General features: G+C 63.6%; 1 protein-coding gene and 1 long non-coding RNA gene across 5 annotated transcripts; one reads left to right on the plus strand and one right to left on the minus strand.

Moving 5' to 3' along the window:
• The first annotated feature begins 1,472 nt into the window (after positions 1-1,472).
• LOC121497878 lies at positions 1,473-15,017 on the plus strand. Of its 2 annotated transcripts, none has more exons than XR_005989551.1 (3): positions 1,473-1,714; positions 11,643-11,861; positions 12,543-15,017. It is a non-coding gene; the product is annotated as an uncharacterized LOC121497878 (long non-coding RNA). The 2 variants fall into 2 exon arrangements; XR_005989550.1 differs by lacking the exon at positions 1,473-1,714 and adding an exon at positions 7,873-8,280.
• LAD1 (ladinin 1) lies at positions 2,473-17,644 on the minus strand. 3 transcript variants are annotated; one of them, XM_041767619.1, is made up of 10 exons: positions 17,487-17,644; positions 8,749-8,886; positions 6,886-7,642; positions 6,239-6,343; positions 5,466-5,509; positions 4,168-4,240; positions 3,950-4,087; positions 3,573-3,659; positions 3,288-3,362; positions 2,473-3,019 (listed from the first exon to the last, which is right to left on the minus strand). In XM_041767619.1, exons 1-10 carry the CDS (start codon positions 17,522-17,524, stop codon positions 2,999-3,001), a joined length of 1,476 nt encoding a protein of 491 aa, XP_041623553.1. In that variant the 5' UTR covers positions 17,525-17,644; the 3' UTR covers positions 2,473-2,998. The 3 variants fall into 3 exon arrangements, with proteins under 3 accessions (XP_041623553.1, XP_041623536.1, XP_041623545.1); XM_041767602.1 differs by lacking the exon at positions 17,487-17,644 and adding an exon at positions 16,451-16,674; XM_041767611.1 differs by lacking the exon at positions 17,487-17,644 and adding an exon at positions 16,451-16,641 and having other exon boundaries at positions 2,473-3,004.
• Positions 17,645-21,355: the final 3,711 nt, after the last annotated feature.

The raw sequence follows: 21,355 nt of genomic DNA on the forward strand, positions 1-21,355 counted from the left end.
AACTAGACGGTCCCGAGAGAGACGGAGGAAAAGCATTCTGGTCCCGCTCTCCTGTCTAGCCCACCGGCGTGCAGCCTTGCTTGGTGTCCTGGCCTGGAATCTCCTGCAATTTAGCGACGGCCTGTCTTAGACCTTCCCTTAACTTGAGCCACTTCCACTGGATTATGGTTCTTTGTAAGCCCAACAATCCTTCAAACGGGCCGTTGTTTGCACAGCTGCCTGGGAGAGGTCCCCGGGCACCTAAATCACCACAGAGGCCCACGAGAAAAATCCAGTAGGTTCTTGATGCTCTTGGACCACGTGAGGCTTTTACCAACTGTTCCAAAGCAAGGATTTAATGCAGATTAGAGTTCAGCCACTTCCCGCAGCCACACCTGGACAGGGCAGGGTTGCTCCCATCCTGTCATGGGTGCCGGGTCCTTGCAAATAGCTCGAGTTACCTCCTAGTGCTAACGGTAGAAGGGAAGGGAAAACGGAGATGGTGCTCACCCCGGGTTTTACTGGAAGCAGCACACACCGAGCACGTTTAAGGACCCACAGAGAGGGGGAATCCCTGGGTGGCGCAGCGGTTTAGCGCCTGCCTTTGGCCCAGGGCGCGATCCTGGAGACCCGGGATCGAATCCCACATCGGGTTCCCGGTGCATGGAGCCTGCTTCTCCCTCTGCCTGTGTCTCTGCCTCTCTCTCTCTCTGTGACTATCATTAAAAAAAAAAAAAATTAAATAAGGACCCACAGAGAGCAGGGCAGGTGTAGGTCCCAAGGACACCAGGACAGCAGGGTAGACGGCGCAAGGAGTGGTCTGCATCAGGATAGGGGGACCTGCTCTGTCTCCAGACGGTGCCCAGCGTCACCTCCTCCCAGAGCCCGCCCCTGCCCACGAAGCCACCCAGTCGCCACCCTGCTGCACTTGGTCCTCACACTGGTCCCCCGCGGAGATCATTGTGTGCACGGAATTGTCTCCTTGTTGGGTGAGGAATGAGGTCAAGGCCTATATGGGGGATGCATGAATGCAAAGGGCAGGGAGTCACGGGGTCCCGTCCCCAACACTTCACCCTGCAGCCTGTCCTTGGTCACCCGGGGGGTGGTGGTGGTGATGCAGGCATGAACCTGTGGAAGCAGCTGCCAGGACACCCCAGACACCCAGGACCGAGCCAGCCATGCTCTGGAGGAGGGTTTCTGGGAGCCTCTCCCCAGAAAGGTCTATGTGAGGACATTGTCTGCAGAACAAGGTCACCTGCCAGGGGACTTTCCAAAGTTTAGAACACGAGCATCCAAAAGTCCTAGTCCTTGTTTGAACCCTGAATTCCCAGCAGGCCCTTTTAAGTCTCTGGGCAGTGCTCATCACACTCCTCCCCCTGCCCCTGGTTTTGTCCTCAAATTCCGGGAGTGGAGCACAGGCAAAAGCTCCAGGCCTTGGGGGAGTCCGTGGGGTGCAGGGCAGGGCATCCAGGTCCCACCGTCCGTAGCTCAGCACAGGCAAGGGACCAGAGACAGGAGACCCACCAGCCAAAGATGGGCCAGCCTGGGGTCACTGTGGGGCCTGCACCGGTGGGGTCCTAAGGGCCTTCTGTCACCTGGACCCAAGGACCAAGACAGGAGCCTCGCTGTCCATCACAGGGGCTGGGATGAGGCTGGTCGTCGCCCACAAGTTGGGGAACCGAGGCCTGGTGATGCCCTTCAGGGCTGTGTTCTGAGAAACTCTGGGGTTTTCCAGGTAAGCCTGGGGACGGGGGACAAAGGGGAAGTGGGCAGGGCTCTGGTTCTCCCCTACGTCCCCAGCTGGTTCTGGGTAAAACCAGAGCAGTCAGTTAGGAAGAAAAGGTCTCAGGACGCCTGGGTCTGCTTCCCGAGATGCAGATGTTGAGCGTCTGGCTTCAGCCCAGGGTGTGACCCCGGGTCCCGGGATCGAGTCCCACATCGGGCTCCCCGCAGGAGCCTGCTTCTCCCTCTGCCTGGGTCTCTGCCTCTCTCTGTATCTCTCATGAATAAGTAAATTAAATCTTTAAAAAAAAAAAGGAAGAAAAGTTCTCATCAAATTCAAATGGGAAAAAAATGCATGTGTGTGTGTAATAGAGCATATACGTGGGGGGGTATAGACTGTATCTGTGCATGATGGACATACATGACGCATACACGTGTACACATACACACGCACACACACACACACAATTTAGTTTTTTTGATTACAGCACTAAGGGGTTTGACAGGGCACCAGACTGACTTGGGTTTGTCCTAGATTCTCATAAAGCTCAGCATCCTCCACGCTCACATGGGCCATGACCTTGGGGGGGTAGAGGACGGGCCGTGGGGAGAAGGCGCTGAGGGAGTGAGTCACCCTGCCGGGATGGGGGGCAGCTCACCTCCACGTGAGCAAAAGAGGGGGCTGACCCCCCCCCCCCCACCGTCCAGTCACAACCATCGTCCTCACACGCCCCCTGACGACCCTGCTGGAAAGCAAATCCCCAGGCAGGATGCAGTGAATGAGTTTATCAGCTCTTTCCTGAGAACAGCTTTTGCAGCAGGAGGGTGAAGGGGTGCACAGAAAGGGCCCCAAGCTCTGGGCCTGAGCTGCAGCCCAAGACGGGAGAGGAAATCAAAGCAGGACTCCGGGGCGCGGGGCAGGTGCAGGGGCTCCCGTCCAGGCCGGGCGGCCCGGGGCCCAGGTGCGCACACCCAGGCCTCAGTGAGGCAGCGACGTCACAGGCACGGGGAGGCACCTGCTGGGAGGCCGCAGAGGGGACCCTGAGCTCAGGGAGACAGCAGCGTGCGGCCCTGGACGAGCAGGTCCCGGCAGCCACCTCGGCCCGGTGCGGAGGCCACCCTGGGTGCTGGGCCCTGCGCCGGCCTGGGTCCCGGATGTGCCAGTGCAGAGGGGCGAGGGGGCGCTTGGCCGGGAAGGAGGCGTTGGCCCCCCCGACACTCCTGGCCCCGGGTCAGAGGCAGAGAGGGAGCAGGGCGGCGGGGGGCAGGCTGGCGGGGTCTGTCCTGGCAGCGCCCATCACACCTGCGGGGCAGACGTCTGTCAGGAAAGACAAGGGGGTCTCTGGGCAGGACGGCCTCCCTGGGCCCTGGCCCACAGCCACCCTGGTCAGAAACCCCAAAACCCCTTGTGGAAGGGGCTTGGGGCTTTGCAGAGCTGTGGGGAAAGAGGGGCCAGCCCGGGGGTTCAGCCAGTGTCCCCGAGGTTGGGTCCAACCAGCCGGAGAGCAGAAGCAGGACATTCTGGGTCCCGGCACAACGCACCCGGGCGGGGGGTCTCCCCAGGGCAGCCCCCCTCTGCCCCTCACCTCGGTGTCCAGGGACGAGTCTGCTTTCCGTCCCCACTGGGTCCTCTTTGTGGCCACCGACTCTTTCCCCACCTCCTGGTTGGGGACATCAGTGTGGGTGGGAGGGCGGCGGCCTGAGGCAGTGTGCAGGGGGCCTTGGGGTCCCCAGCCCCACTCCTCCTGGCGACAGCCCCAGCCCCCCGACTCTCCATGGGCTCCCTGCCTGGGAACCCCCGCCCCCCCCCCAGAACCAGGTTATGCCGCCAAGCAGGGCCCGTGCATGAGGCTCAGGGAGGGACAGGGTACCTGGGGGTCCTGCTCTCCGGACTCCTGGGTCCTGCTGATCCACAGGTTGAGCCTTGATGTCACCACCCCCGAGAGCTTCAGGTTCTCCTGAAGAGAAAGGCTCATGTCTCAGGGCTCGGGGCTCACGTCTCGGGGCTCGGGTCTCAGGGCTTGGGGCTCACGTCTTGGGGCTTGGGGCTCAGGGCTCAGGGCTGCCGGCTACAGCAGGGCGCTCGGGAGGCCCGGGCGCAGGGACGTGATTCTCCATCACTCCCAGGCCCACTCAGCACGGGCCACGCGTGTCCGGGAACCCCCCCCCCCCAGCGCTGCGCCCGCAGCTACGGAGACGAACCCCCCCCCCAGGGTCCGGCTCTGCGTCGGGAGGCCCGAGGGCGCACCTTCCGGCCCGAGGCCACCTCCGCGCGGCCCTGGCCCAGCAGCTCCTTCTCAAAGAGGTGGCGCTTGCTGGCTACGCCCACGGGCGCCACGAAGAACTCCGTGCGGGACGAGCCCGGAGACTTGACGGATTCGGATCTCTGGGAAGAGAGGACACAGACGGCTGACCGGGCAGGAGAGGCGCTCGGGCCCCCAGGCGCCCCCACAGAGCCCTGCCCACCTGGACAGCCGTGTGGTATCTCTCCAGCTTCTCCCCCAGCTTGGCCGTGCCAGCCGGGAGCCTCATGCTGGCGCTGCGGGACGGAGGACAGAGGACAGGGCAGCTGAGACCCCGGCCTCAGCCTGCCCCGAGCCGTACCCCCCGGCCCGCGGCCACGCAGAACACGGCCCCGTCACCGAACCAGACTACGGCGACTCGGCCGGGGTGAAGCCCGACTGGAAGGCCCAGGACCTTTCCTCCCCTCCCAGAGACGCCTGCCATCCCCCGCCCGGTCCGGGCACTTCCACCTTCTGTCTCCCGGACCCCCCCCCTCCCCAGCACCGCCTGCCATCCCAGGCTCTCCCCCCACTGCCACCAGGCCACTCCCGCCCCAAAGCCCATCCTGTCCTTCCAGCTCAAGGCTCTCGGCCGCAGGGCAGGGACCAAACTCCCAGGCACGGCACAGGCTCCCGCGGCCTGGTTCCCGCCTCCCCTCCCGACACCAGCGTCCCCACCGCCGCGACCCCTTTCTCTGCGTGCTCACGGCCAGTTAGCCAGACACCTCACGCTTTCCACACCTGTGCCTTTACTTGTGCTCTTCCCTCTATTTCAAGTCCCAACTGGAAGTCAATCACTCCGGCTCCCGCAGGCTGGGCTGTTTGCAGCCACTTCGGGGCCACATTCCTGTCCCTGCACCTCCCTGCTGGGTTGGGGCGGGGGGTGAGGGATGGGGGGGCTCCTGCATGATTAACCGTCCGATGTGAGGTGCTGGAGAGTGGCAGCCACGTCTCCTTCGTCTGCGTACCCCCTGGCCGCCCCCGTCACCCCAGCCCTCGCCCGGGACAGTCTGCCTCAGCACGAGTGCGTGAAACTCCTAATACACGAGCACAACTGCTTTTCAGGCCCTATTTCCCTTTTTCCTCTTCTTTTTTTTTTTCCAAAACACAGTCCTCAAACTACTTGCACCAAAATTATGGGGCACAGGGGTGCTCCTGGAACATGCAGATTCCCAGGCCTGCTAAAGCAGAGGCTTCCCCCTTCCCCTCCTGCAGGGCTCTGCACCCCGACTCCCTCCGCCTGCAGAGCCCCCCACCCAAGCCCTGCCTCCTTCCAAAAGGCTCTCCTCTCCCTCCCTGTTCATCTCACTGGGCCTCCATCCCCGCGTCAATCCCATCGCCCTGCAGGACCCGGAGCCCTGGCCAAGGACGGCGCCTTCCCCTCAGGTGCCCTGTGGCACCGCCCGGGAGGGCACGCAGCAGGCGCTGAGCAAACACAGGCTGAACGTGACCAGACCAGGCCAGAGCCTCCCGGTCGCTGACCTGCGGGTCAAGGTTGTTTCCGGGTTGTCTCTCCTGGGGCTCATCTGAAACAAGAAGGAAAGGCTGAGATGAGTGAGAGTCCCGAGGAAGCCAGGGCCCTGCACCAGGGAAGGGCTCAGCTCTCTGAATACGCCTCCCCCACCTCCTCGTCCTCCTCCTACCCCCAACCAAACCTCCTCCTCTTGTCCGGGGAGACACAGGCCCCCACCCAGCAGGCTGGGTCAGAAGCCCTCCGCGGCCCCACCAGCTCCACGGCACCCAGCTGTCTCCCCGCCTGCCTCCCCGCTGCAGGGACCAGCTCTGGTCAATGGCAGGCCCCCCGCTTCCTCCCCAGGGCCTGGCGCACGACAGCAACTCAAGGCACAGTCAGCCGCGAACCAGACACTGAGCATGAACCCCAGAGGGTGAGCGGAGAGGCCCGGCCCGCACAACGGGGACCACTGGGGCAGAGGCAGAGCAGGGAGGTGCAGGCGGGCCCCGCCGCTCCAGCGACCACCCTTCGCCTGCGCCAGCCTCCTGGGTGGGTTGGGGACCCGGTGAGGGCAGGACCGGCCCCCTGAGCCCCGCTGAACCTGCCGGCCCCCCTCCTGCAGCTCGGGCCCTGCCCACTAGGTGGGGCTGCTCGGCCCTCTGAGAGCCGAGTCCTGGCTCTGGGCCTCCCAAGGCCAAAGCCCTTCTCCATCCCAAGGACCCACCTGCCACCTAACCTAGGGCCCTGTCGCTGCAACAAACGCTGGTTCCCGGGCCTGCCCTGCAGCGCCCCGGGCGCTCACCCGGAAGGAGATGGTCCTGGGGCTGGAGCGTCTGAGGGAGCTGCTGTAGGTAGCCTGGGTGGGCGAGAGAGTGTCCACCTCTCCCTCCTTGCTGGGGATTTTCACCTGGGGGCGGGGGGGGGGAGGGAGTGTCACACAGGAGGTCCCGGTAGCCCAAAGCCCAAGCCGCCAGGGGGACCCCATGAGGCTCCGCTCGCCCCAGGAGCCGCAGGAGGGAAGGGGGGAGACAACGGTCCTACGCCTTCCCCTGCTGCCTCCTGGCCCTCTGCCTCTCGGCGGGGGTGACAGACACGGATCTGTGGGGCCAGGCCACCACACAGAGCTTTCCAGCAGAACTTCTGCAAGGCCCTGAGGCTTCCCAAAAGGCTGCTGGAGCCCTGAAGTCCAGGCCCTGGATGATGGCAGGGTGCGGGGTGCAGGAGTGCGGGGTGCAGGGGCTCTATCACACAGCTGGGGCTCTTCCCAGCTGCCCGCAGCCTGGCCCCGCCTCAGGGTCCCCTATTCTGACAGGGACCAGAGGCAGGGAGGGAGAGGAAACTGCCCGAGCCGGCGTCCTGGAGAGAGGACGGGAAACAAGGGCGCCAGGGCCCGCCTGCAGCGGAACGCGAGGGGCGCGCAGGGGTGCGAGGGGCAGGGGCATCGCCAACCTGCAGTGTGATGGGCGGGAGGCGCGAAGAAGCCGCGGTCGGAGGCTCGGGCGCCCGCTGCTCCCCCTGCTCGGCCGAGGACGGGGGGCTCTCGTCGGGGAGGGCCCTTCCCGGCTGCCCCGCGGCGGTGGGCTGGCTCCCCCCCGGGGCCGGCTGCCCCCCTGCCCTCCTCGGCGCCAGCTTGCTCCCGGCGGCCGGGGTCTTCTGCGACGCCAGACACTTCTCAAAGAGCGACGCTTTCTCAGACACCAGCCTCCTTTCCGGGTCTGAGGTCTTCCCTGGGGCCGGCGGCTTCTCCGGGACACCTGTTCTTTCCAGAAGGGACTTCTTCTCCGGGATGGCTCTCTTCTCGGGCGCAGACGTCCTCTGGGGGCCCAGGGCCTCCGCTGAGCCGCTCGCTTCCGCCGAGACCAGTCTCTCTGCAGGTGCTAACGGCTTCTCTGGCGGAGCCGGCTGCCCCGAGACCTCCTCCTTCCCACCTGCTGAGCCCCGGCCCCCCGGGCTCTTGTCCTCCCCGGCCCGGGGGCCCCGCTGCTCCCCGCTCGGGCCGAGGGGCTGCTGCTTGGCCTGCCCCAGGCCAGAGCGCTCCCTTCCCACTCCTGCCTCCGGCTGGCCAGGGGCCTGGGCCGCCTCCACCGCCTGCCGCCTCTGCCTCCGCTCCTGCCGTGTCCGGAGGATGGCCTGGACGTCCTCGTCCTCGTCCTTGGAGACGGAAGTTCGTGGCTTGGGCACCTCTGCTTCCTCTACGCTCGGCAGCCTAGGCCGGAAGATGGGAGACGGGGCGAGGTAAGGCTGAGGCCACCAGAGGCCGGAGAGACGCTGCCAGGGCGGGCGGGCCCGGGGGCTCCCCGGCCAACCGCCACTTGACTCCACGTTGGGCTCCCGGGAAGCCCCCCGGACAAAGCAGGCCGCGCTTTGAGCGAGTTTATAAACCCCCACAAGGCCCAGCCCGTCCACGCTCAGACCCCAGCAACCAACACTGACCCATCGGCTGCCTCCCAGGCGTCAGGCCCCACGCTGGGTGCTGGAGGTCGGAAGAAATAAACGCCCCCGCCCTTGGCCCTTAGAGCTCAGCTCAAGACCAGACACGTCGGGACGTGCCAAAGGTCACACAGATAGCGAACTGGGAGGAGAACCCAAAGCCCTGACACAGCACCCTGCCCTGCTGCTGGTCACGTGGCCGCCGGCCCCAGAGGCCAGCCCGGCCGCCCACCTGCTCCCCCTTCTCTCGGGGACCCACGGGAGCAGGCGCAACGCGGGGAGACGGTCCAGAAGCCGCAGCACTCGGCCTCCAGGACATTCTTTTCCTCCCTCACCACCCTGCCCTCCATGCGATTCGCTGTCTGGGCCTCAACTTCCACATCTGCAAGCTGGGTGAAACGAGACTCCTTCTCCGTGAGTGCCCAGCCCAGTCCCCCGCACACAGGGGACTTCTTTTCCCTCGTAACCCTTGAAATCTAGGTGGCAAGAGTAGCCCCGTGTCCCTGCCTCAGCAGGGGTGACGGGGGTCGGGGTCACAGGGAGGCAGCCTGTGCAGAGTGCTGAGCCACAGGGCGGACAGATGGGGACAAGGCCCTGCCCTGCCTCCGAGCTCCGTGCCACCTCTCGGAGCTGTGCCTCCCCCTGTAAGGTCGCTTCAGGCCTCTCCCCGAGTCAGGGGTCCTGCGAGGACCGGCTCACGGCTGCGCCAGCGTCCGGCCTGTTCCACTCCCTGGAGGGTGGCGGTGGCTGCGTGGCAGTGGCTCAGGGGGTGAGGAGCTCCCTGCCGGCCAAACCCCTTGTCCTTGGTCTGTCTGGGCAGCTGGGTGCATCCCGGCACCCGGGGTGGGGAAGTGGCGCCTCGTCCCGCCCCGCCCTGAGCACCTCTCGGCCGCCGGCGAGTCTCCGTTCTGGGTGAGCCTGGGGGCCTCGTCGTCCGTGGCGGAGCTCAGGGTACGGTGCCGCCGCCGGCGCTCGCGCTCCTGCTCCTCCTCATCTTCTAGAGTCCACTGCCTGGCCAGGCTGCGGGGCGGAGGACAGCGTCAGGGCAGCCCACGCAAGACCCCGGGGCCCCCCTTCCCAAGCAGCCCCTGTGGAGCCAGGAGGGGAGAGCCAAGGCTCCTGGGCTGGGGCCGTGGGCAGGGGGCACTGGAGCCGCAGCTGGGCTGAGCCGGGTGTGCTCCAACACACGCATGTCCCCAACACCCGATACCAAAGACACTGCAAAACATCTCATTAGGAATTCTGCATTTGGGGCACCTGGGGGGCTCAGTCGGTTAGGCAGGTGGTGATCCCAGGGTCCTGGGATCAAGCCTGAGTCAGGGCCCCTGCCCCCAGGGGAGCTTGCCCCCCACCCCCGTCCCTCCCCTGCTTGTGCTCGCTCGCTCTCTCTCAAACTCTCTCTTTGGAATCAATAATTTTTTTAAAAAATTTTTAAATAAAAATAGTAATTCTGCATGTGGATTACACATTGAAATGATAATATTTGGGGTATACTGGGGTAAATGAGATATTATTAAAATTGATCACCTGTTCCTTTTCACTTTCTTAGTATGTCATCTATAGAAAGTTGACAATATATATTTTTTTAAGATTTTACTTATTTATTCATGAGAGACCCAGAGAGAGAAGCAGAGACACGGGCAGAGGGAGAAGCAGGCTCCATGCAGGGAGCACGATGTGGGACTCGATCCCGGGACCCCGGGGTCACCACCTGAGCCCAAGGCAGATGCTCAACCGCTGAGCCACCCAGGGGCCCGAAAATTGACGATTTTAAATGTGGTCCGCACCTGTGGTTCACATTACATGCCTGTTAAATTTCAGCTAAAGGTACTAAAAGGATTTGGATTGGACCAGGGCTCCTCATCCTGGGCATCACTGACATTTCAGGCCGACAACTCCGCATGCAGGGGCTGTGCTGAACGGCAGGGGTTGACGGGCACCCCAACCTCTACCCACTGGACCCCTGAGCACCAGCCCAACCCCGGTTGTGACGACCAAAAATGTCTCCTGACTTTGCCATGTCCCTGGGCAGGACAAAACCACTGCAGATGACAACCCGTGGGTTAGACTTAACCGTGAAATCCGGAGTGGGAATGTGGGGCCCCCTCTCTAGGGGTGCCTAGGAACACGGGAGGGTGGGCACAGTTCTGCCTAAAGGAGGTGGGTACACTTGACAAGTTCCTTTTTCTTTTTGGTCTTGGATTCGTAGGTAACATCCATCAATGGACAGTCAGAGAGAAACTTTCTCCGAGTTTCCCAACAACCCATGGGATTTCTCGGTGGCTCAGAGGGGGAGAACCCACAAACAAGACCAATCACACCCGGAGAAGATTCCAATATCTGCCTCCCATCTCGGGAGCTCTTTGAGCCTCTCTAACCTTCTAGAACCAGCTTTCACTTGTGGGGGAGCGAGGGGATGCCGTACACTCTACTATGGGTTCCTCCTCCTAGTTGCTCTGCATTCACAGGACCAGTTGGGGACTCCACGGCCAGGCACCCACCGGCTTCCCTCCTTCCCCACTCATCCAGCCACTTGTCCATCCAAACACTATCACTCCCCGCCATTTCCCTGCCCAACCCCACCCACCCATCTTTTTTTTTTTTGTTTTTTTTTTTTTAAAGATTCATTATTTGAGAGAGAGAGCAAGCAACCAGGGGGAGGAGCAGAGGGGGAGGAAGAGGGACAAGCAGACTCTACACTGAGCATGGAGTCCAGCGTGGGGCTCGATCCCAGGACCCTGAGATCATGACCTGAGCTGAAACCAAGAGTCGGATGCTCAACTGACTGAGCCACTCCGGTGCCCCCCACCAATCCTCTTTAGCCACCTGCCCTATCATCCTCCCATGCACCCGGCCGCCAGCCCACCCCACCCTCCATCCACCCACCCACCCTTCCACCCTAACCAAAGAGCAAATACGTCATTGCCAAGCAACCGCAATGGGCCAGCAAGTCAGGAACTGGGGGTTCACAGAACAAAGTGGGGTCCCTGCCCTAAAGACCCTACGACCTAGTGAGAAAGAGAAGCGTGTCCCCCGGTAACTCCCCCAACCAAAGCACAGAAATTGCTCTGCAGGAGGGAGAATGCTTACTGCAGGCCAAGGTTATCAGGAAAGGCTCATGGAGACGCACCCAGGGCTGGGTCTCGGTGGGCAAACGGATTTCAACAGAGGTGATGGGGGGCGGGGAGAAACTGGCAGTCCAGGCGGAAGGGAGGGCCCAAAAGCCTGAGGCCAGAGGTGGGGGTGGGGGCAGCCAGCACCCTGGTAGAAAATTTGGGTTGGAAATAGCACCCCTCGAGAGTCAGCAGAAGAGCCCTCTCTGGAGCCCTCCTGCGACTCCCCCAGGGGTCCCTGGGGCCTACAGATAGGAAGAGTCTCTAAAAGGCCTCTTCGTCCCTCCCAGAGTTACTGTAAGGCCGTCCCTGCGCCACTGCCAGGTGTCAAACCTGCTCGCCCAGCCTGTCCTGGCCCAGCCCTAGCCCCCCGGGCCTCTTCCCCTCCTGCACAATATCGCCCTGCAACCAAGCCCCAATTTAAGGAACAGACATGCTTCTGGGGGAAAAAAAACCACCACATGAAAACCCAGGGATTTTACCAACAAAACTGCATATGAAATGCATCTATGGGGCCTCCAAGGAAAGGTTCCTCCAGGCAGCGCCTTGTAAGGCAGCCTACTCCCCCTGCCCTCACGCCCATCCCGGCCTTTCCTCTTCACCCGTTTTCCTTCCTAGAATGAGGAGGATGAACCACACAATGGCTCCGATCTGGTTTTCTAGGTCGGACGTCACGCTGATCCAATATTCACCAAACAAATATTTTTTGAGCCCTGACTACGAGCCGGACACAGTTCCTGGGACGCAGCAGAGGAAGCTGGCAGGGCCCTTCCCGTCGTCGAGAAGCACAAATCGCAGGGGGTGGGTGTGTAGTCCGTGAGCCAGGAAATGGGTGCGTGAGCAAAAGGGTGTCAGGAAGTGACACAAGGGCAACAGAACCAGGTAAGGGGTAATGTGAGAGACGGTGCCTGGGAGGGGAGGCCTCCCGGAGAGCTCTGAGAAGGAGCCCGATCTGGGAGCAGGGGGTCCCAGGAGGAGGGCACAGCAAGGGTGAAGCCCTGGGTGCAACAGCTGGGTGTTCAGGGAAGGGGGAGGCCAAGAGCCACAGCATGGCCCACGGGGGGCTTGGACGGGGAGGAGGCCAGAGAAAAGGGCCTCGTAGACCAGGGGAAGAACCTGGGTTTTATCCAAGTGTGCTGGAGAGCCACTGGATAGTTTCACATAGAGGAGGGACCCGATAGAATGTAGGACTACTATGATTTAATCTCTCTGGCTACTGAAGGAAGAAGAATTGAGGGGGGCAGGGGGCAGGGGACACAGAGCACCTCCCATCAGGAGGCCCGGTGAGACCTCCATTGGCCTGAACTGCAGTGGTGACCGAGAGAAGGAAAGAGAGGTGGATTGGGGACACATTTTGAAGACAAGAGCCGAGAAGTTGCAGATGGGCTGCATGGGGATGAGGGTGGAGACAAAGAGAAGAAACAAGGAAAACTTCCAGACGTCTGGCCTGGGCAATTCCTGGAGCTGTCAGTCAGACGGGAAGGACCGGGAGGAAGGAGCTTGGGGAGATGTCGGCAGTGGGGGTGGGGGGTGGGGAGAAATGCTCTGCTTCTGGCTGTTCAGGGTGAGGAGAAGACACCGGCGCAAAGGAGACCAAGGTCCTGAGTCAGAGAGACCAGAGGAACCCCGCCAGGGGGAGGAATGAGGTCGGGTCCAGGACCGTGGGCGTCGGGGGCCAGGTCGGTGTAGTGAACACAGAGGCGCCTGGTCCCCCCCCACCCCGGGAGCGGCTCAAGGGCTGGGCTGGAGCCAGGCCAGATGAGCGAGGGGAGCATGGGAGTCAAGACCGAGGAACCCCTGAGCACCAGCAACTCTTTGGAGAAGTTTCGTCAGAAGAGAAGCAAATAAAATGCGACGACGGTACCTACAGCAGAATTTGGACTCAAGGAACGGCTTTTCCGTTGAGGTATAACTAACGTACAATAGACACACACGAGGTTTTGTTTTCTTCTTCAAGGAGCGCAAATGAAGGAGAGTGGAGAGGGTGTGAGGAGTCTGCAAGCAAAGCGTGAAGATGTCGTGCTGCGGGAGAGGAGGGCCCACAGGGGAGGCCGGCTCTCATCTCCAGCATCCCCCGGCGCCTGGCACAGCCGAGCGCCAACGGTGGAAGGAGCAAGTGCGACTCTCGGAAGTGCAGGGCTCCCTCCTCCCTGGGGAATCACTAACCCCCCCCTTGCCCAGGAGGAGCTCCCCCAGCGCGCCCGGGGCTCCCCCAGAGCAGTCCGCCCACCCGTTAGGGGCCAGGCTGATGCCTCACCACTGCTCAGCTACTGCCGGCTCACGAGAGCTCATGGATTCGTGTGCTGAACAGGCGAATGAATGAATGACCGGTCTCCAGATACACGGAGCTCACGGAGGCAGGTGAGGGCCTATGGGAATCATGTTTACAGTCTGCGGTTGGGCAGCCCAGGTGGCTCAGCGGTTTAGCGCTGCCTTCAGCCTGGGCCGTGATCCTGGAGCCCTGGGATCGAGTCCCGCATCAGGCTTCCTGCATGGAGCCTGCTTCTTCCTCTGCCTGTGTCTCTGCCTCTGTGTCTCTCTCTCTCTCTCATGAATAAATAAATAAAATCTTTAAAAAAAAATAATAAAATAGTCTGCGGTCAAGATCGTGGGGCCTCGATACGAGCCCTTCTCCATCAGCCTGGGAAATGCCAGCTTCGGCCGGCTTTCATCCGAGCCATGTTTTCGGTTCTCTCGTTCTCCGCGCTGACCCCCTCCCCCTTTGTACAGTCTGGGGCCAGCGCTTGCCCTCCAAAGTTGAGGGGTCCCTCCACTGGGTAAAGTGCCCCACAAACCCGGAAGCTCCTCTCCCCTGACCACACCCGGCTGGGCCGGGCTGGAGCCTCCAGGATTCCTCCGTCCTGAGCAACCCCGTTCCCACACGCTCCTCTCAGCCCTGGGGGAAGCAGCTTATTTGTTTATCCTCCAGTGGGGCCATATATGGAGTATGATCTGCCAGGGCCTGGTCTCCTCGGAAATGACTCACCCCCCTCGCTCCCCAGGCCAGCACCAACCCTCAGGGGTCTTCAGGGCTGGATCGGCAGGAGGCGAGGCCCAGGTGTCCTTGAACGTCCAGCAGCTTTAGGCCATGACCCCACAGTTCAGCCAAGATGACTTGGTCACTCCCCTGCTGCCCAGGAATCACGGGGCTGCCTTCAACCCCCGGTAGAACTTGACTCACTTCACCTCCACCGCCTTTACCACCTCCCCACCCTGGGGAAGGAAGGTTCTTGCCAAGAACTCTTGCTTATAAGATGAGGAAACGGCTAGAACTGCAGGGGCCGGAGGAGCAAGGGTCAGGCTCCAAGAGGGACCTCAGCAGGTGCAGCTGGTGAAACCCCATAATAAATAAATGAGCACGGGCCTTAGAGCGGTGCAGCACACTCAGGAGCACGCGGCTGTTTGTTGCGCACGGTCGTCAGTAAGTAAGAGTCAAGCCGTGAGGCCGCTAACGCGCAAGAGCTTGCCGTGAGGCCGGCGCTGTTTGAAGGATTTTGCAAATAACAGTGACGTGAAAGCTCCCAACCACCCCTGGAGGTAGGTGGCGTTAGCCCCAGTTCACAGGTGAGGAAATGGAAGGTCACGGGGGCTAATCACCATCCCAAGATAGCACAAGTAATAAAAAGAAACAAAAGAAGATTCCACCGAGGTCAGCTTCTCAAGAGCCCATCCCCTCCGCAATTCCAAGCGCCAGGACGCCAGGACGGACTCCCGGGAGGGCTGCCCCAAGCCAGGGCAAGGCCCACCTCCCGTGTGGGACTCCCCACCCCAGGACAGGCCAGAGCTCGGGGCGCAGCCTGGGCGACAAGAGGTTTGGGGAAGCCCAGTGGTCAGCTCGCCGGCCCGAGCCGGGCCCAGGACGGAACCTGGGGCCCACCGTGTGGGAGTCCTCGCCGCTCTCACCAGCGGATGCCACAGCCCTAGGCGGCTGCCCCGCCACTCCCTCCTCGCCACCAATCCTCTCCTCTACCTCGAGGCCTTCACTTGGCAACCACACCCTCATCTCGCCTCCATGCACGGCTGCTGTGCCCCCCAGTTCTGCACTCACACAGCTGCCGGAGAGAAGTTAGATCCAAGGAAGAGCCCCCCTGCGGGAGACCTCAAAACAAGCTCGAAAAACAGACCGAGGCTCAGCCGCTCTGGTCAAAGCAGCTGAGGGGTGGGAAGGCTCTCCCAGAAGCATCTGTGGAACCCTGGGTCTCAGGGAGCAGGATCTGCGATTTTTTGAAACAAAGAACAGACAAGGGGGCCCAGCTCTGCCCGGCCGTATGACCTTGGGCCAGTCTCCGGCCCCTGCGGGACACGGGTCCCAGACTCCGCTTCTACGCAACGAGGGGTCACCGTGAGGAGTGACGGAGTCCCTTCCAGCCCTGCCGGTCTCGGGACAGGCGTGGGGACCGGAGAGCAGCGCAGGGAGGCTGGACGGCTGCCCGAGGCCCAGGCAGGGCAATGATTAACCACAGGCTGCTCAGTCCCAGGCACCCTCAGACCCGCCCCTCACCCCCTGCAGACAGGCCGGGCCCAGCCTCACCCTCACCTGGCCGGCCCGGGAGGAAAGGACAAGGCCGCTGACCAGGGCGCCCTGCCAGCCAGCTGCCACCCCCCCCCCCCCCCCCCCCGGAGCCGGAGCGTCCAAATGTCTACTTCACGCCGAGGATGGGCTGCAGGCTGGCCCCCCGCTCCCCACCTGCGCCTGCTGGGGGCCACCCGGTCACACCCTCATCACCGTCCTCCCAGCCTGGGAGACTCGTTGACAGTGACTCACAGCCCTTTCCCTCCTGCCCGCCGAGGCTTGTCGTTCCGCCGGGGAGCGAGCGGGAGCGGTCCTCCGCTCCAGGTGCCTCATCCGGGCGCCTGTTGGCAGCAGCTGCGTCTGCCCACGGGGCTGTGCGGGGGCTGGGGCCGCCGGGGAGGGCAGGCCGGGGGCTCCCGTGGCAGGACTGGTTCCCCAGGGCGTTCCTGGCCCTCACCCTGGCCGTCCCGTGGGAACCCGGCCCCACCCCAGCAGCCACATGTCCACCCGAGCCGTGGACAAGCTGCGACCAGACCCGCTCTCATTTTTAAAGTCTCCGGCCCAGCTGCCCCCCAGCACACACACCCTGTGCGTACCAGGCTCGCTCTCAGACACTAGGTCACACGCGTCCCGCCGGCCTGTGAGCTCCTGACCACGGAGTGTGTGGTTTGCATTTTTCTCCCAAGGCCCTCCACGGAGGGCTTCAATAAACACTCACAGCAAACATCCTCGGCCTCCCACGGCCCAGACTCAGCAACGTAAGAACCTGCCGCCCACACAGGCCACAAACGCGCTCACCCGCACATACACCTGCACACACACATGTAAACACACATCCACGGGCGCAGATATGCCCACACCTACGGGCAAACACACCCCCACGTCAACCCCTCCCGCACACACCGATCCACATGCAGAGTCCAAGGTCTGGACCCCCGGCCCCACCCTCAGCGCAGACCTTCCCTGGGGTGTGTCCGGCCTCCCTGGCAGCCCAGGTTCCTTCTTCCAGGGCACCGAGTTCCTTCCATCCTTGGGGCTTACTTTATCCCCTCCAGAGCCCCTGGGCCCCCCCATGGGGGAGACCAGGCAGCCGTGCCTCAGAGCAGAGTGAGGTCCTGAGGGTCTGAGGAGGTGCCCCCCCAACCCCAGGCCCGGGAGGATGAGACTGAGACACTGGAGGAGCTCCAGAGCCCTTCTGGAGGGAGCGGGGGAGATCCTAGAGCCCCGGAGAATGCCTGAAAGCCGCCCTGATGGGGAGGGCCTGGGGAGGGTGCCACTGCGCCCGCCCACAGAGAGCGCCCTGGCCTCCAAATGCCCACCTGCGAGGGGTGAAAAGGACAATTTCTACTTGGCTTAACCCTGGGGCTCAAAGGAGCAGGAATCCGGCTCTGAGCTACTGCACGGGCCTCAGTTTCTTGGAGGGCAAAATGGGCGTATATGGCAGGGACGGTGGGGGATGAGGAGATGAAGATGCTCCCCGGAACACGTCTGAGGGGAGGTGCGGGTAGCTCCAGGAGGAGTCCCCGGGGGTCACCAGCCACAGGGGGGTGCTACCTCCAGGACAGTCCCCGCACACCCCAGGCTCCTCCAACCCTGACAGGATGTCCAGCGGCAGGGATAAGATGCCCAGGGTCCCGACCCTTTGACAGACCAGCCTACAAACAGACCTAAGCACGGGGGTGGGGGTAGGGGGGGTCAGCAGCCGCCCTGAGGTCGCTGCCCTCAGGGTGAGCCCCCTTACTGGGAGGGGGCCTGTTGCCCAACGGCCCCTATTCACTGACCCGTTGCGACCCCACCCCGGGGAGCCCGCACCCCTGCTCCTCCCAGAGGGGCTGAGCCCCCCTCTCCAGCCGCCAGTGTGGCCGGGGGCTCCCCTCCCCCCCGCCCCTCCCCCTCCCCCCCCCCCCCCCCCCCCCCGCAGGCCCCTCCGGCCGCCGCCCAGCACCGCGGGGGCCTCCGTGCGAGCCCCGGGGAGGGCCAGGCGGGGCGCTCACCTGGACAGCGCCGACCAGTCCTTCCTGCCGCCTGCCATGCCGCCCGCGCCGCACCTGCGGGACCTGCGCGCCCTCCCCGCCGCCAGGTGGGCCCGCGGCCCCGCCCCGCCCCGCCCCGCCCCCTCCGGGAGGGGTCCCCGCCCACCAGCGCGGCCGGGGCGGACGGACCGACGGCCGGGGCGGCGCGGGTCGGGGCGAGGGCGGGGCACTTCCTGCTCCAACCCGTCGGACCAGCTCGGCGCCGCCTCCTCGGGCAGGGGTGGGGGAGCGAGCTCGGGGCCGCCCACCTGGGCCCGGGAGGTCGGAGCGCGGGGCCTGGGCGCCCCCACCCCAGGGCTGGGCACCCCCAACAGCTGGGCCCCCCGCCCCAGGCCTGGGCACCCTTGATGGCTGGGCCCCCCGCCCCAGGCCTGGGCACCCTTGATGGCTGGGCACCCCCACCTCGGGCCTGAGCACCCCCACAGCTGGGCACCCCCACCCTGAGCCTGGGCACCCCCAATGGCTGGGCACCCTGGTCAGCTAGGCACCACCAACGGCTGGGCACCCCCACCCCGGGTACCCCCCACCCCAAGCCTGGACACCCCAGGCCTGGGCACAGGCACCCCTGATGGCTGGGCCCCCCACCCCAGGGCTGGGCACCCTCAATGGCTGGGTACCCCCATCCCAGGCCTGGACACCCCCAACAGCTGGCCACCCCCGCCCCGGGCCTGGGCTCCCCAATGGGATTCCTAGATTCCACTCAGCACATAAGAACCCCAGGATGTCAAAGGCGCTGTCCTCACTCTGGATACTGGCTGGGGGCTGCCCGACGGGCAGGTGAGGGCCCAGGAGGCTCAGCTTTGGGAGAAGTACACACAGCAGGGGGGCGGGGGGGGCTTAAGGCAGCTCAGGCACCCACAGCCCCACCTGGCTCCCGCAGTGTCCCCAGGGCGAGCAGCGGGGCCCAGGTGCTGCCTCCCCAGGAACCAGCTTCAGGTGGGTGAGCCGCGGCCCGTCCCTGAGCCCGGAGAATCTTATCTCCCTTCATGGGTCAGAACTGCAAGGTCAGCCGCAGCTCCTGCTCCGAGAGGGGTGAGAGGGGTGAGAGGCAGTCCCGGGGTGAGGTGCTCCCCACCTGCCCCCCCTTGTCGCTGGTCCAGGACTGACGGGCTCCCCCCCAACCCCTGTGCCCTCCAGCTCTGAGAGCTCACAGCTGCAGAGCGGAAGCCTGGAAATCCAGGCACAGGGCTAAGGCATCTCCATCCCCAAACGCCCCCTCCTCCAGGGAGCCTTCCTTTTTGCCATAGGAGGTGAGGAGGGAGGTTTAAGGCATGAGAGCTGGACTGGGAGCCTGGAGATCTGGCTTTGAGCTTGGATTCTGCTGTTTACGAGCCATGTGACGGGACAAATCACGTTCGTTTCCTCCTCTGTGTAGTGGCAATCGTGATACTTCGGCTCCCAGGTTGTAGGGATCCAACGAGTCAATCACGGAGCGTTGGCGGCACGGGGGTGAGCAGTGTTAAGGGTGACAAAGCCCCAGAAGGTTTTGGACAGAAGCCAAGGCGGGACCTGGAGCCATCTGCTCTTCCATGGGAGGAGCAAGAGGGCAGGATACTAATCTATGTCCCTGGATGCTTCCCGGGAGCCAGCTCTCTCCCTGGGGCCCGGGGGAATGTTCTTTCCGAGACTGGTCAGTAGTGGCACTTCACCTTAGGAAGAAAAAAACACGCCCAGCCATGTGAAGCCTTCAGGGGCACCTCGTGAAGCCAGGGCACAGGCAGGTGTCTATAAACCCACAATCAGGCACCTTCTCTGTGGATATAAAAACCCAAAGGCCGGAAGTTGGTTTGCAGATGACTCGAGAAATAGGGAAACGTAAATGAGGCACGTGCTAAAGCGCCGAGAGTTCCTCGAGGGCAGGCACTGTGGGCTTGCCAGGTGCTGTGCCTGGTGGCTGTTCCTGGGGCGGCTGTAACAAGGCCCCACAAATTAAGCGGCTTCAGTCGACAGAGATTCGTTTTCTCACAGTCCCGGAGGGCGGAAGCCCAAGACCAGGCCGTTGGCAGAGACAGGCCGCGTCCACGGGCTCCGGGGGAGCCTCGCTCCTTGCTTCTTCCTGGCTCCGGGTGGTCGCCGGCGATCCCCGGGGTTGCTTGGCCGACAGCTGTGTTATTCCGATCTCTGCCTCTCTGGTCACAAGGAATTCTCCGCGTCCCCGTGTCTGTGTCCCCCTCTTGTCTCAAAGGCATCAGTCATTAGGTGAGGGCGCACGGAATGCAGCAGGTGTGGAGCCCTTTCACCTCGATGACATCCGCAGAGACCCTGTTTGCCCGTAAGGTCACATTCTTAGCTGCCAGGGGTTGAGGGTTAAACAGATCTTTTGGGGGCCCCACAAGCCGCAGGTGGCTCTGACTCCGGGGACACAAAAGCGGCCCAGCCACAGACCGACCTCCCCGCTCTGGCAATGGAGACGCAGGCCCGAGCCTCACTGCAGAACGGGCTGCGATGAAAACCGAAGTCGTGTCCTCGGGAGGGGTTGACTCTGATGGAGGGATGGGCAAGGCTGACACAGGAACGAACGTCCGGGTCGGGCTGGGGGGTTCAAGTGTCCGGAGAGGCCGCAGAGCAGACGCAGCAGGGCGAGGCAGGGGCAGACGTGCAGGCGGTTCCGGAGCCGAGAGGACGGGCGTGCCGGGGAGGAGCACCTGCCGGAGCAGGGAAGGCGGCCGGGCCTCTGCGCGGGGCTCCGGGGGCCCCTCCGGCCCTACAATGTGCGGAGCTTGAGGCAAAGGCGAGGGGCGGGGGCCTCGGAACGGGGAAGGTTGTGGACCCTGCGAGCGGACCGAGGAGGCCGTAGGCCGGGGGTCAGATCGGAGGTGGGAGACCGCGTGAGGGGGCTGCTTGGGACAGACCACGAGAGAAACGGAGGGAGCGGGCTGGGCCGGGAGCAGGAGGCAGAGACGATCCAGCCGCCACGGGGGACACACGCCCTGCCGCGTCCCCCTAGCCTGCGGGGCAGGGGCACTGGACGACACGGGGATGCGGGAGGACGAGGAGGAGGGGGTCTGGGGGGACGGGGACGTACACTGCTGGGGGTTCTTCATTCTCAGCATCATGGGCCTCGTGGCCCGACAGCGCTTTGCCGCGGGGCCATCCGTGCACAGGGAGGCGCCCGCCGCAGGCCTGGCCGCGGTCCTGGCTCTGAAGGTCCCTGAGGAAAGCCAGGGGAGCTGCCCGGCACACGCGGGCTGTGGGAGAGGCGTGCTCACAGGCAGCTTGGCCTGCGTGGACCACACAGCAGGCGGAGGCCGGGGGGGGGGGGGGGGGGGCGCGGCCCAAGGACCAGCCGGGGAGCGGGACAGAACCACTTGAGATGTCTGCGCCCCCACGCTGGCTCCCCGGGCTTCTTGTGAGCGTCTCCAGAGCCCCTGTAGTCGCTCAGTAGCCCCTCAACTCTATGCCGGGTGTAGTAGGTGCTCAATAAAGGCTTGGAGAACTGCCTTAACTTGCTTTGGGAAGAGCAGGAAACCCCGAATTGGCCAAAAAGCCCGCTGAGTGCACCACTGAGAGCTGGGTCAGGGAGAAGCGGGGTCGGGGAGAAGGGGGGGGGCGCTAAGCATCCCGCGGCCTCCTGGACATGGCAAAACCGGGAGACGAGCATCAGCAACCGGCAACGTTGCTGGAGGCGGTGTCCGAGGTACGACCTAGCCAAGGTGAAGGTGAGCGTGCTTGGCGGCCCAGCACTCGCTCCCCCGGGGAGACACGCTCCCGAGCAGGAGCAGCAGAAGAGAAGCAGGACGGTTCACGGTAGCAAAATTCTGGAAACCACCTCGGTGTCCGTCAACAGGAAAACGGATGCGAAAGTGATGACGGTCCTCTTGTCACGTCGC

This window comes from Vulpes lagopus, chromosome 1, assembly GCF_018345385.1.
Source record: "Vulpes lagopus strain Blue_001 chromosome 1, ASM1834538v1, whole genome shotgun sequence".
Lineage (NCBI taxonomy): Eukaryota > Metazoa > Chordata > Mammalia > Carnivora > Canidae > Vulpes > Vulpes lagopus.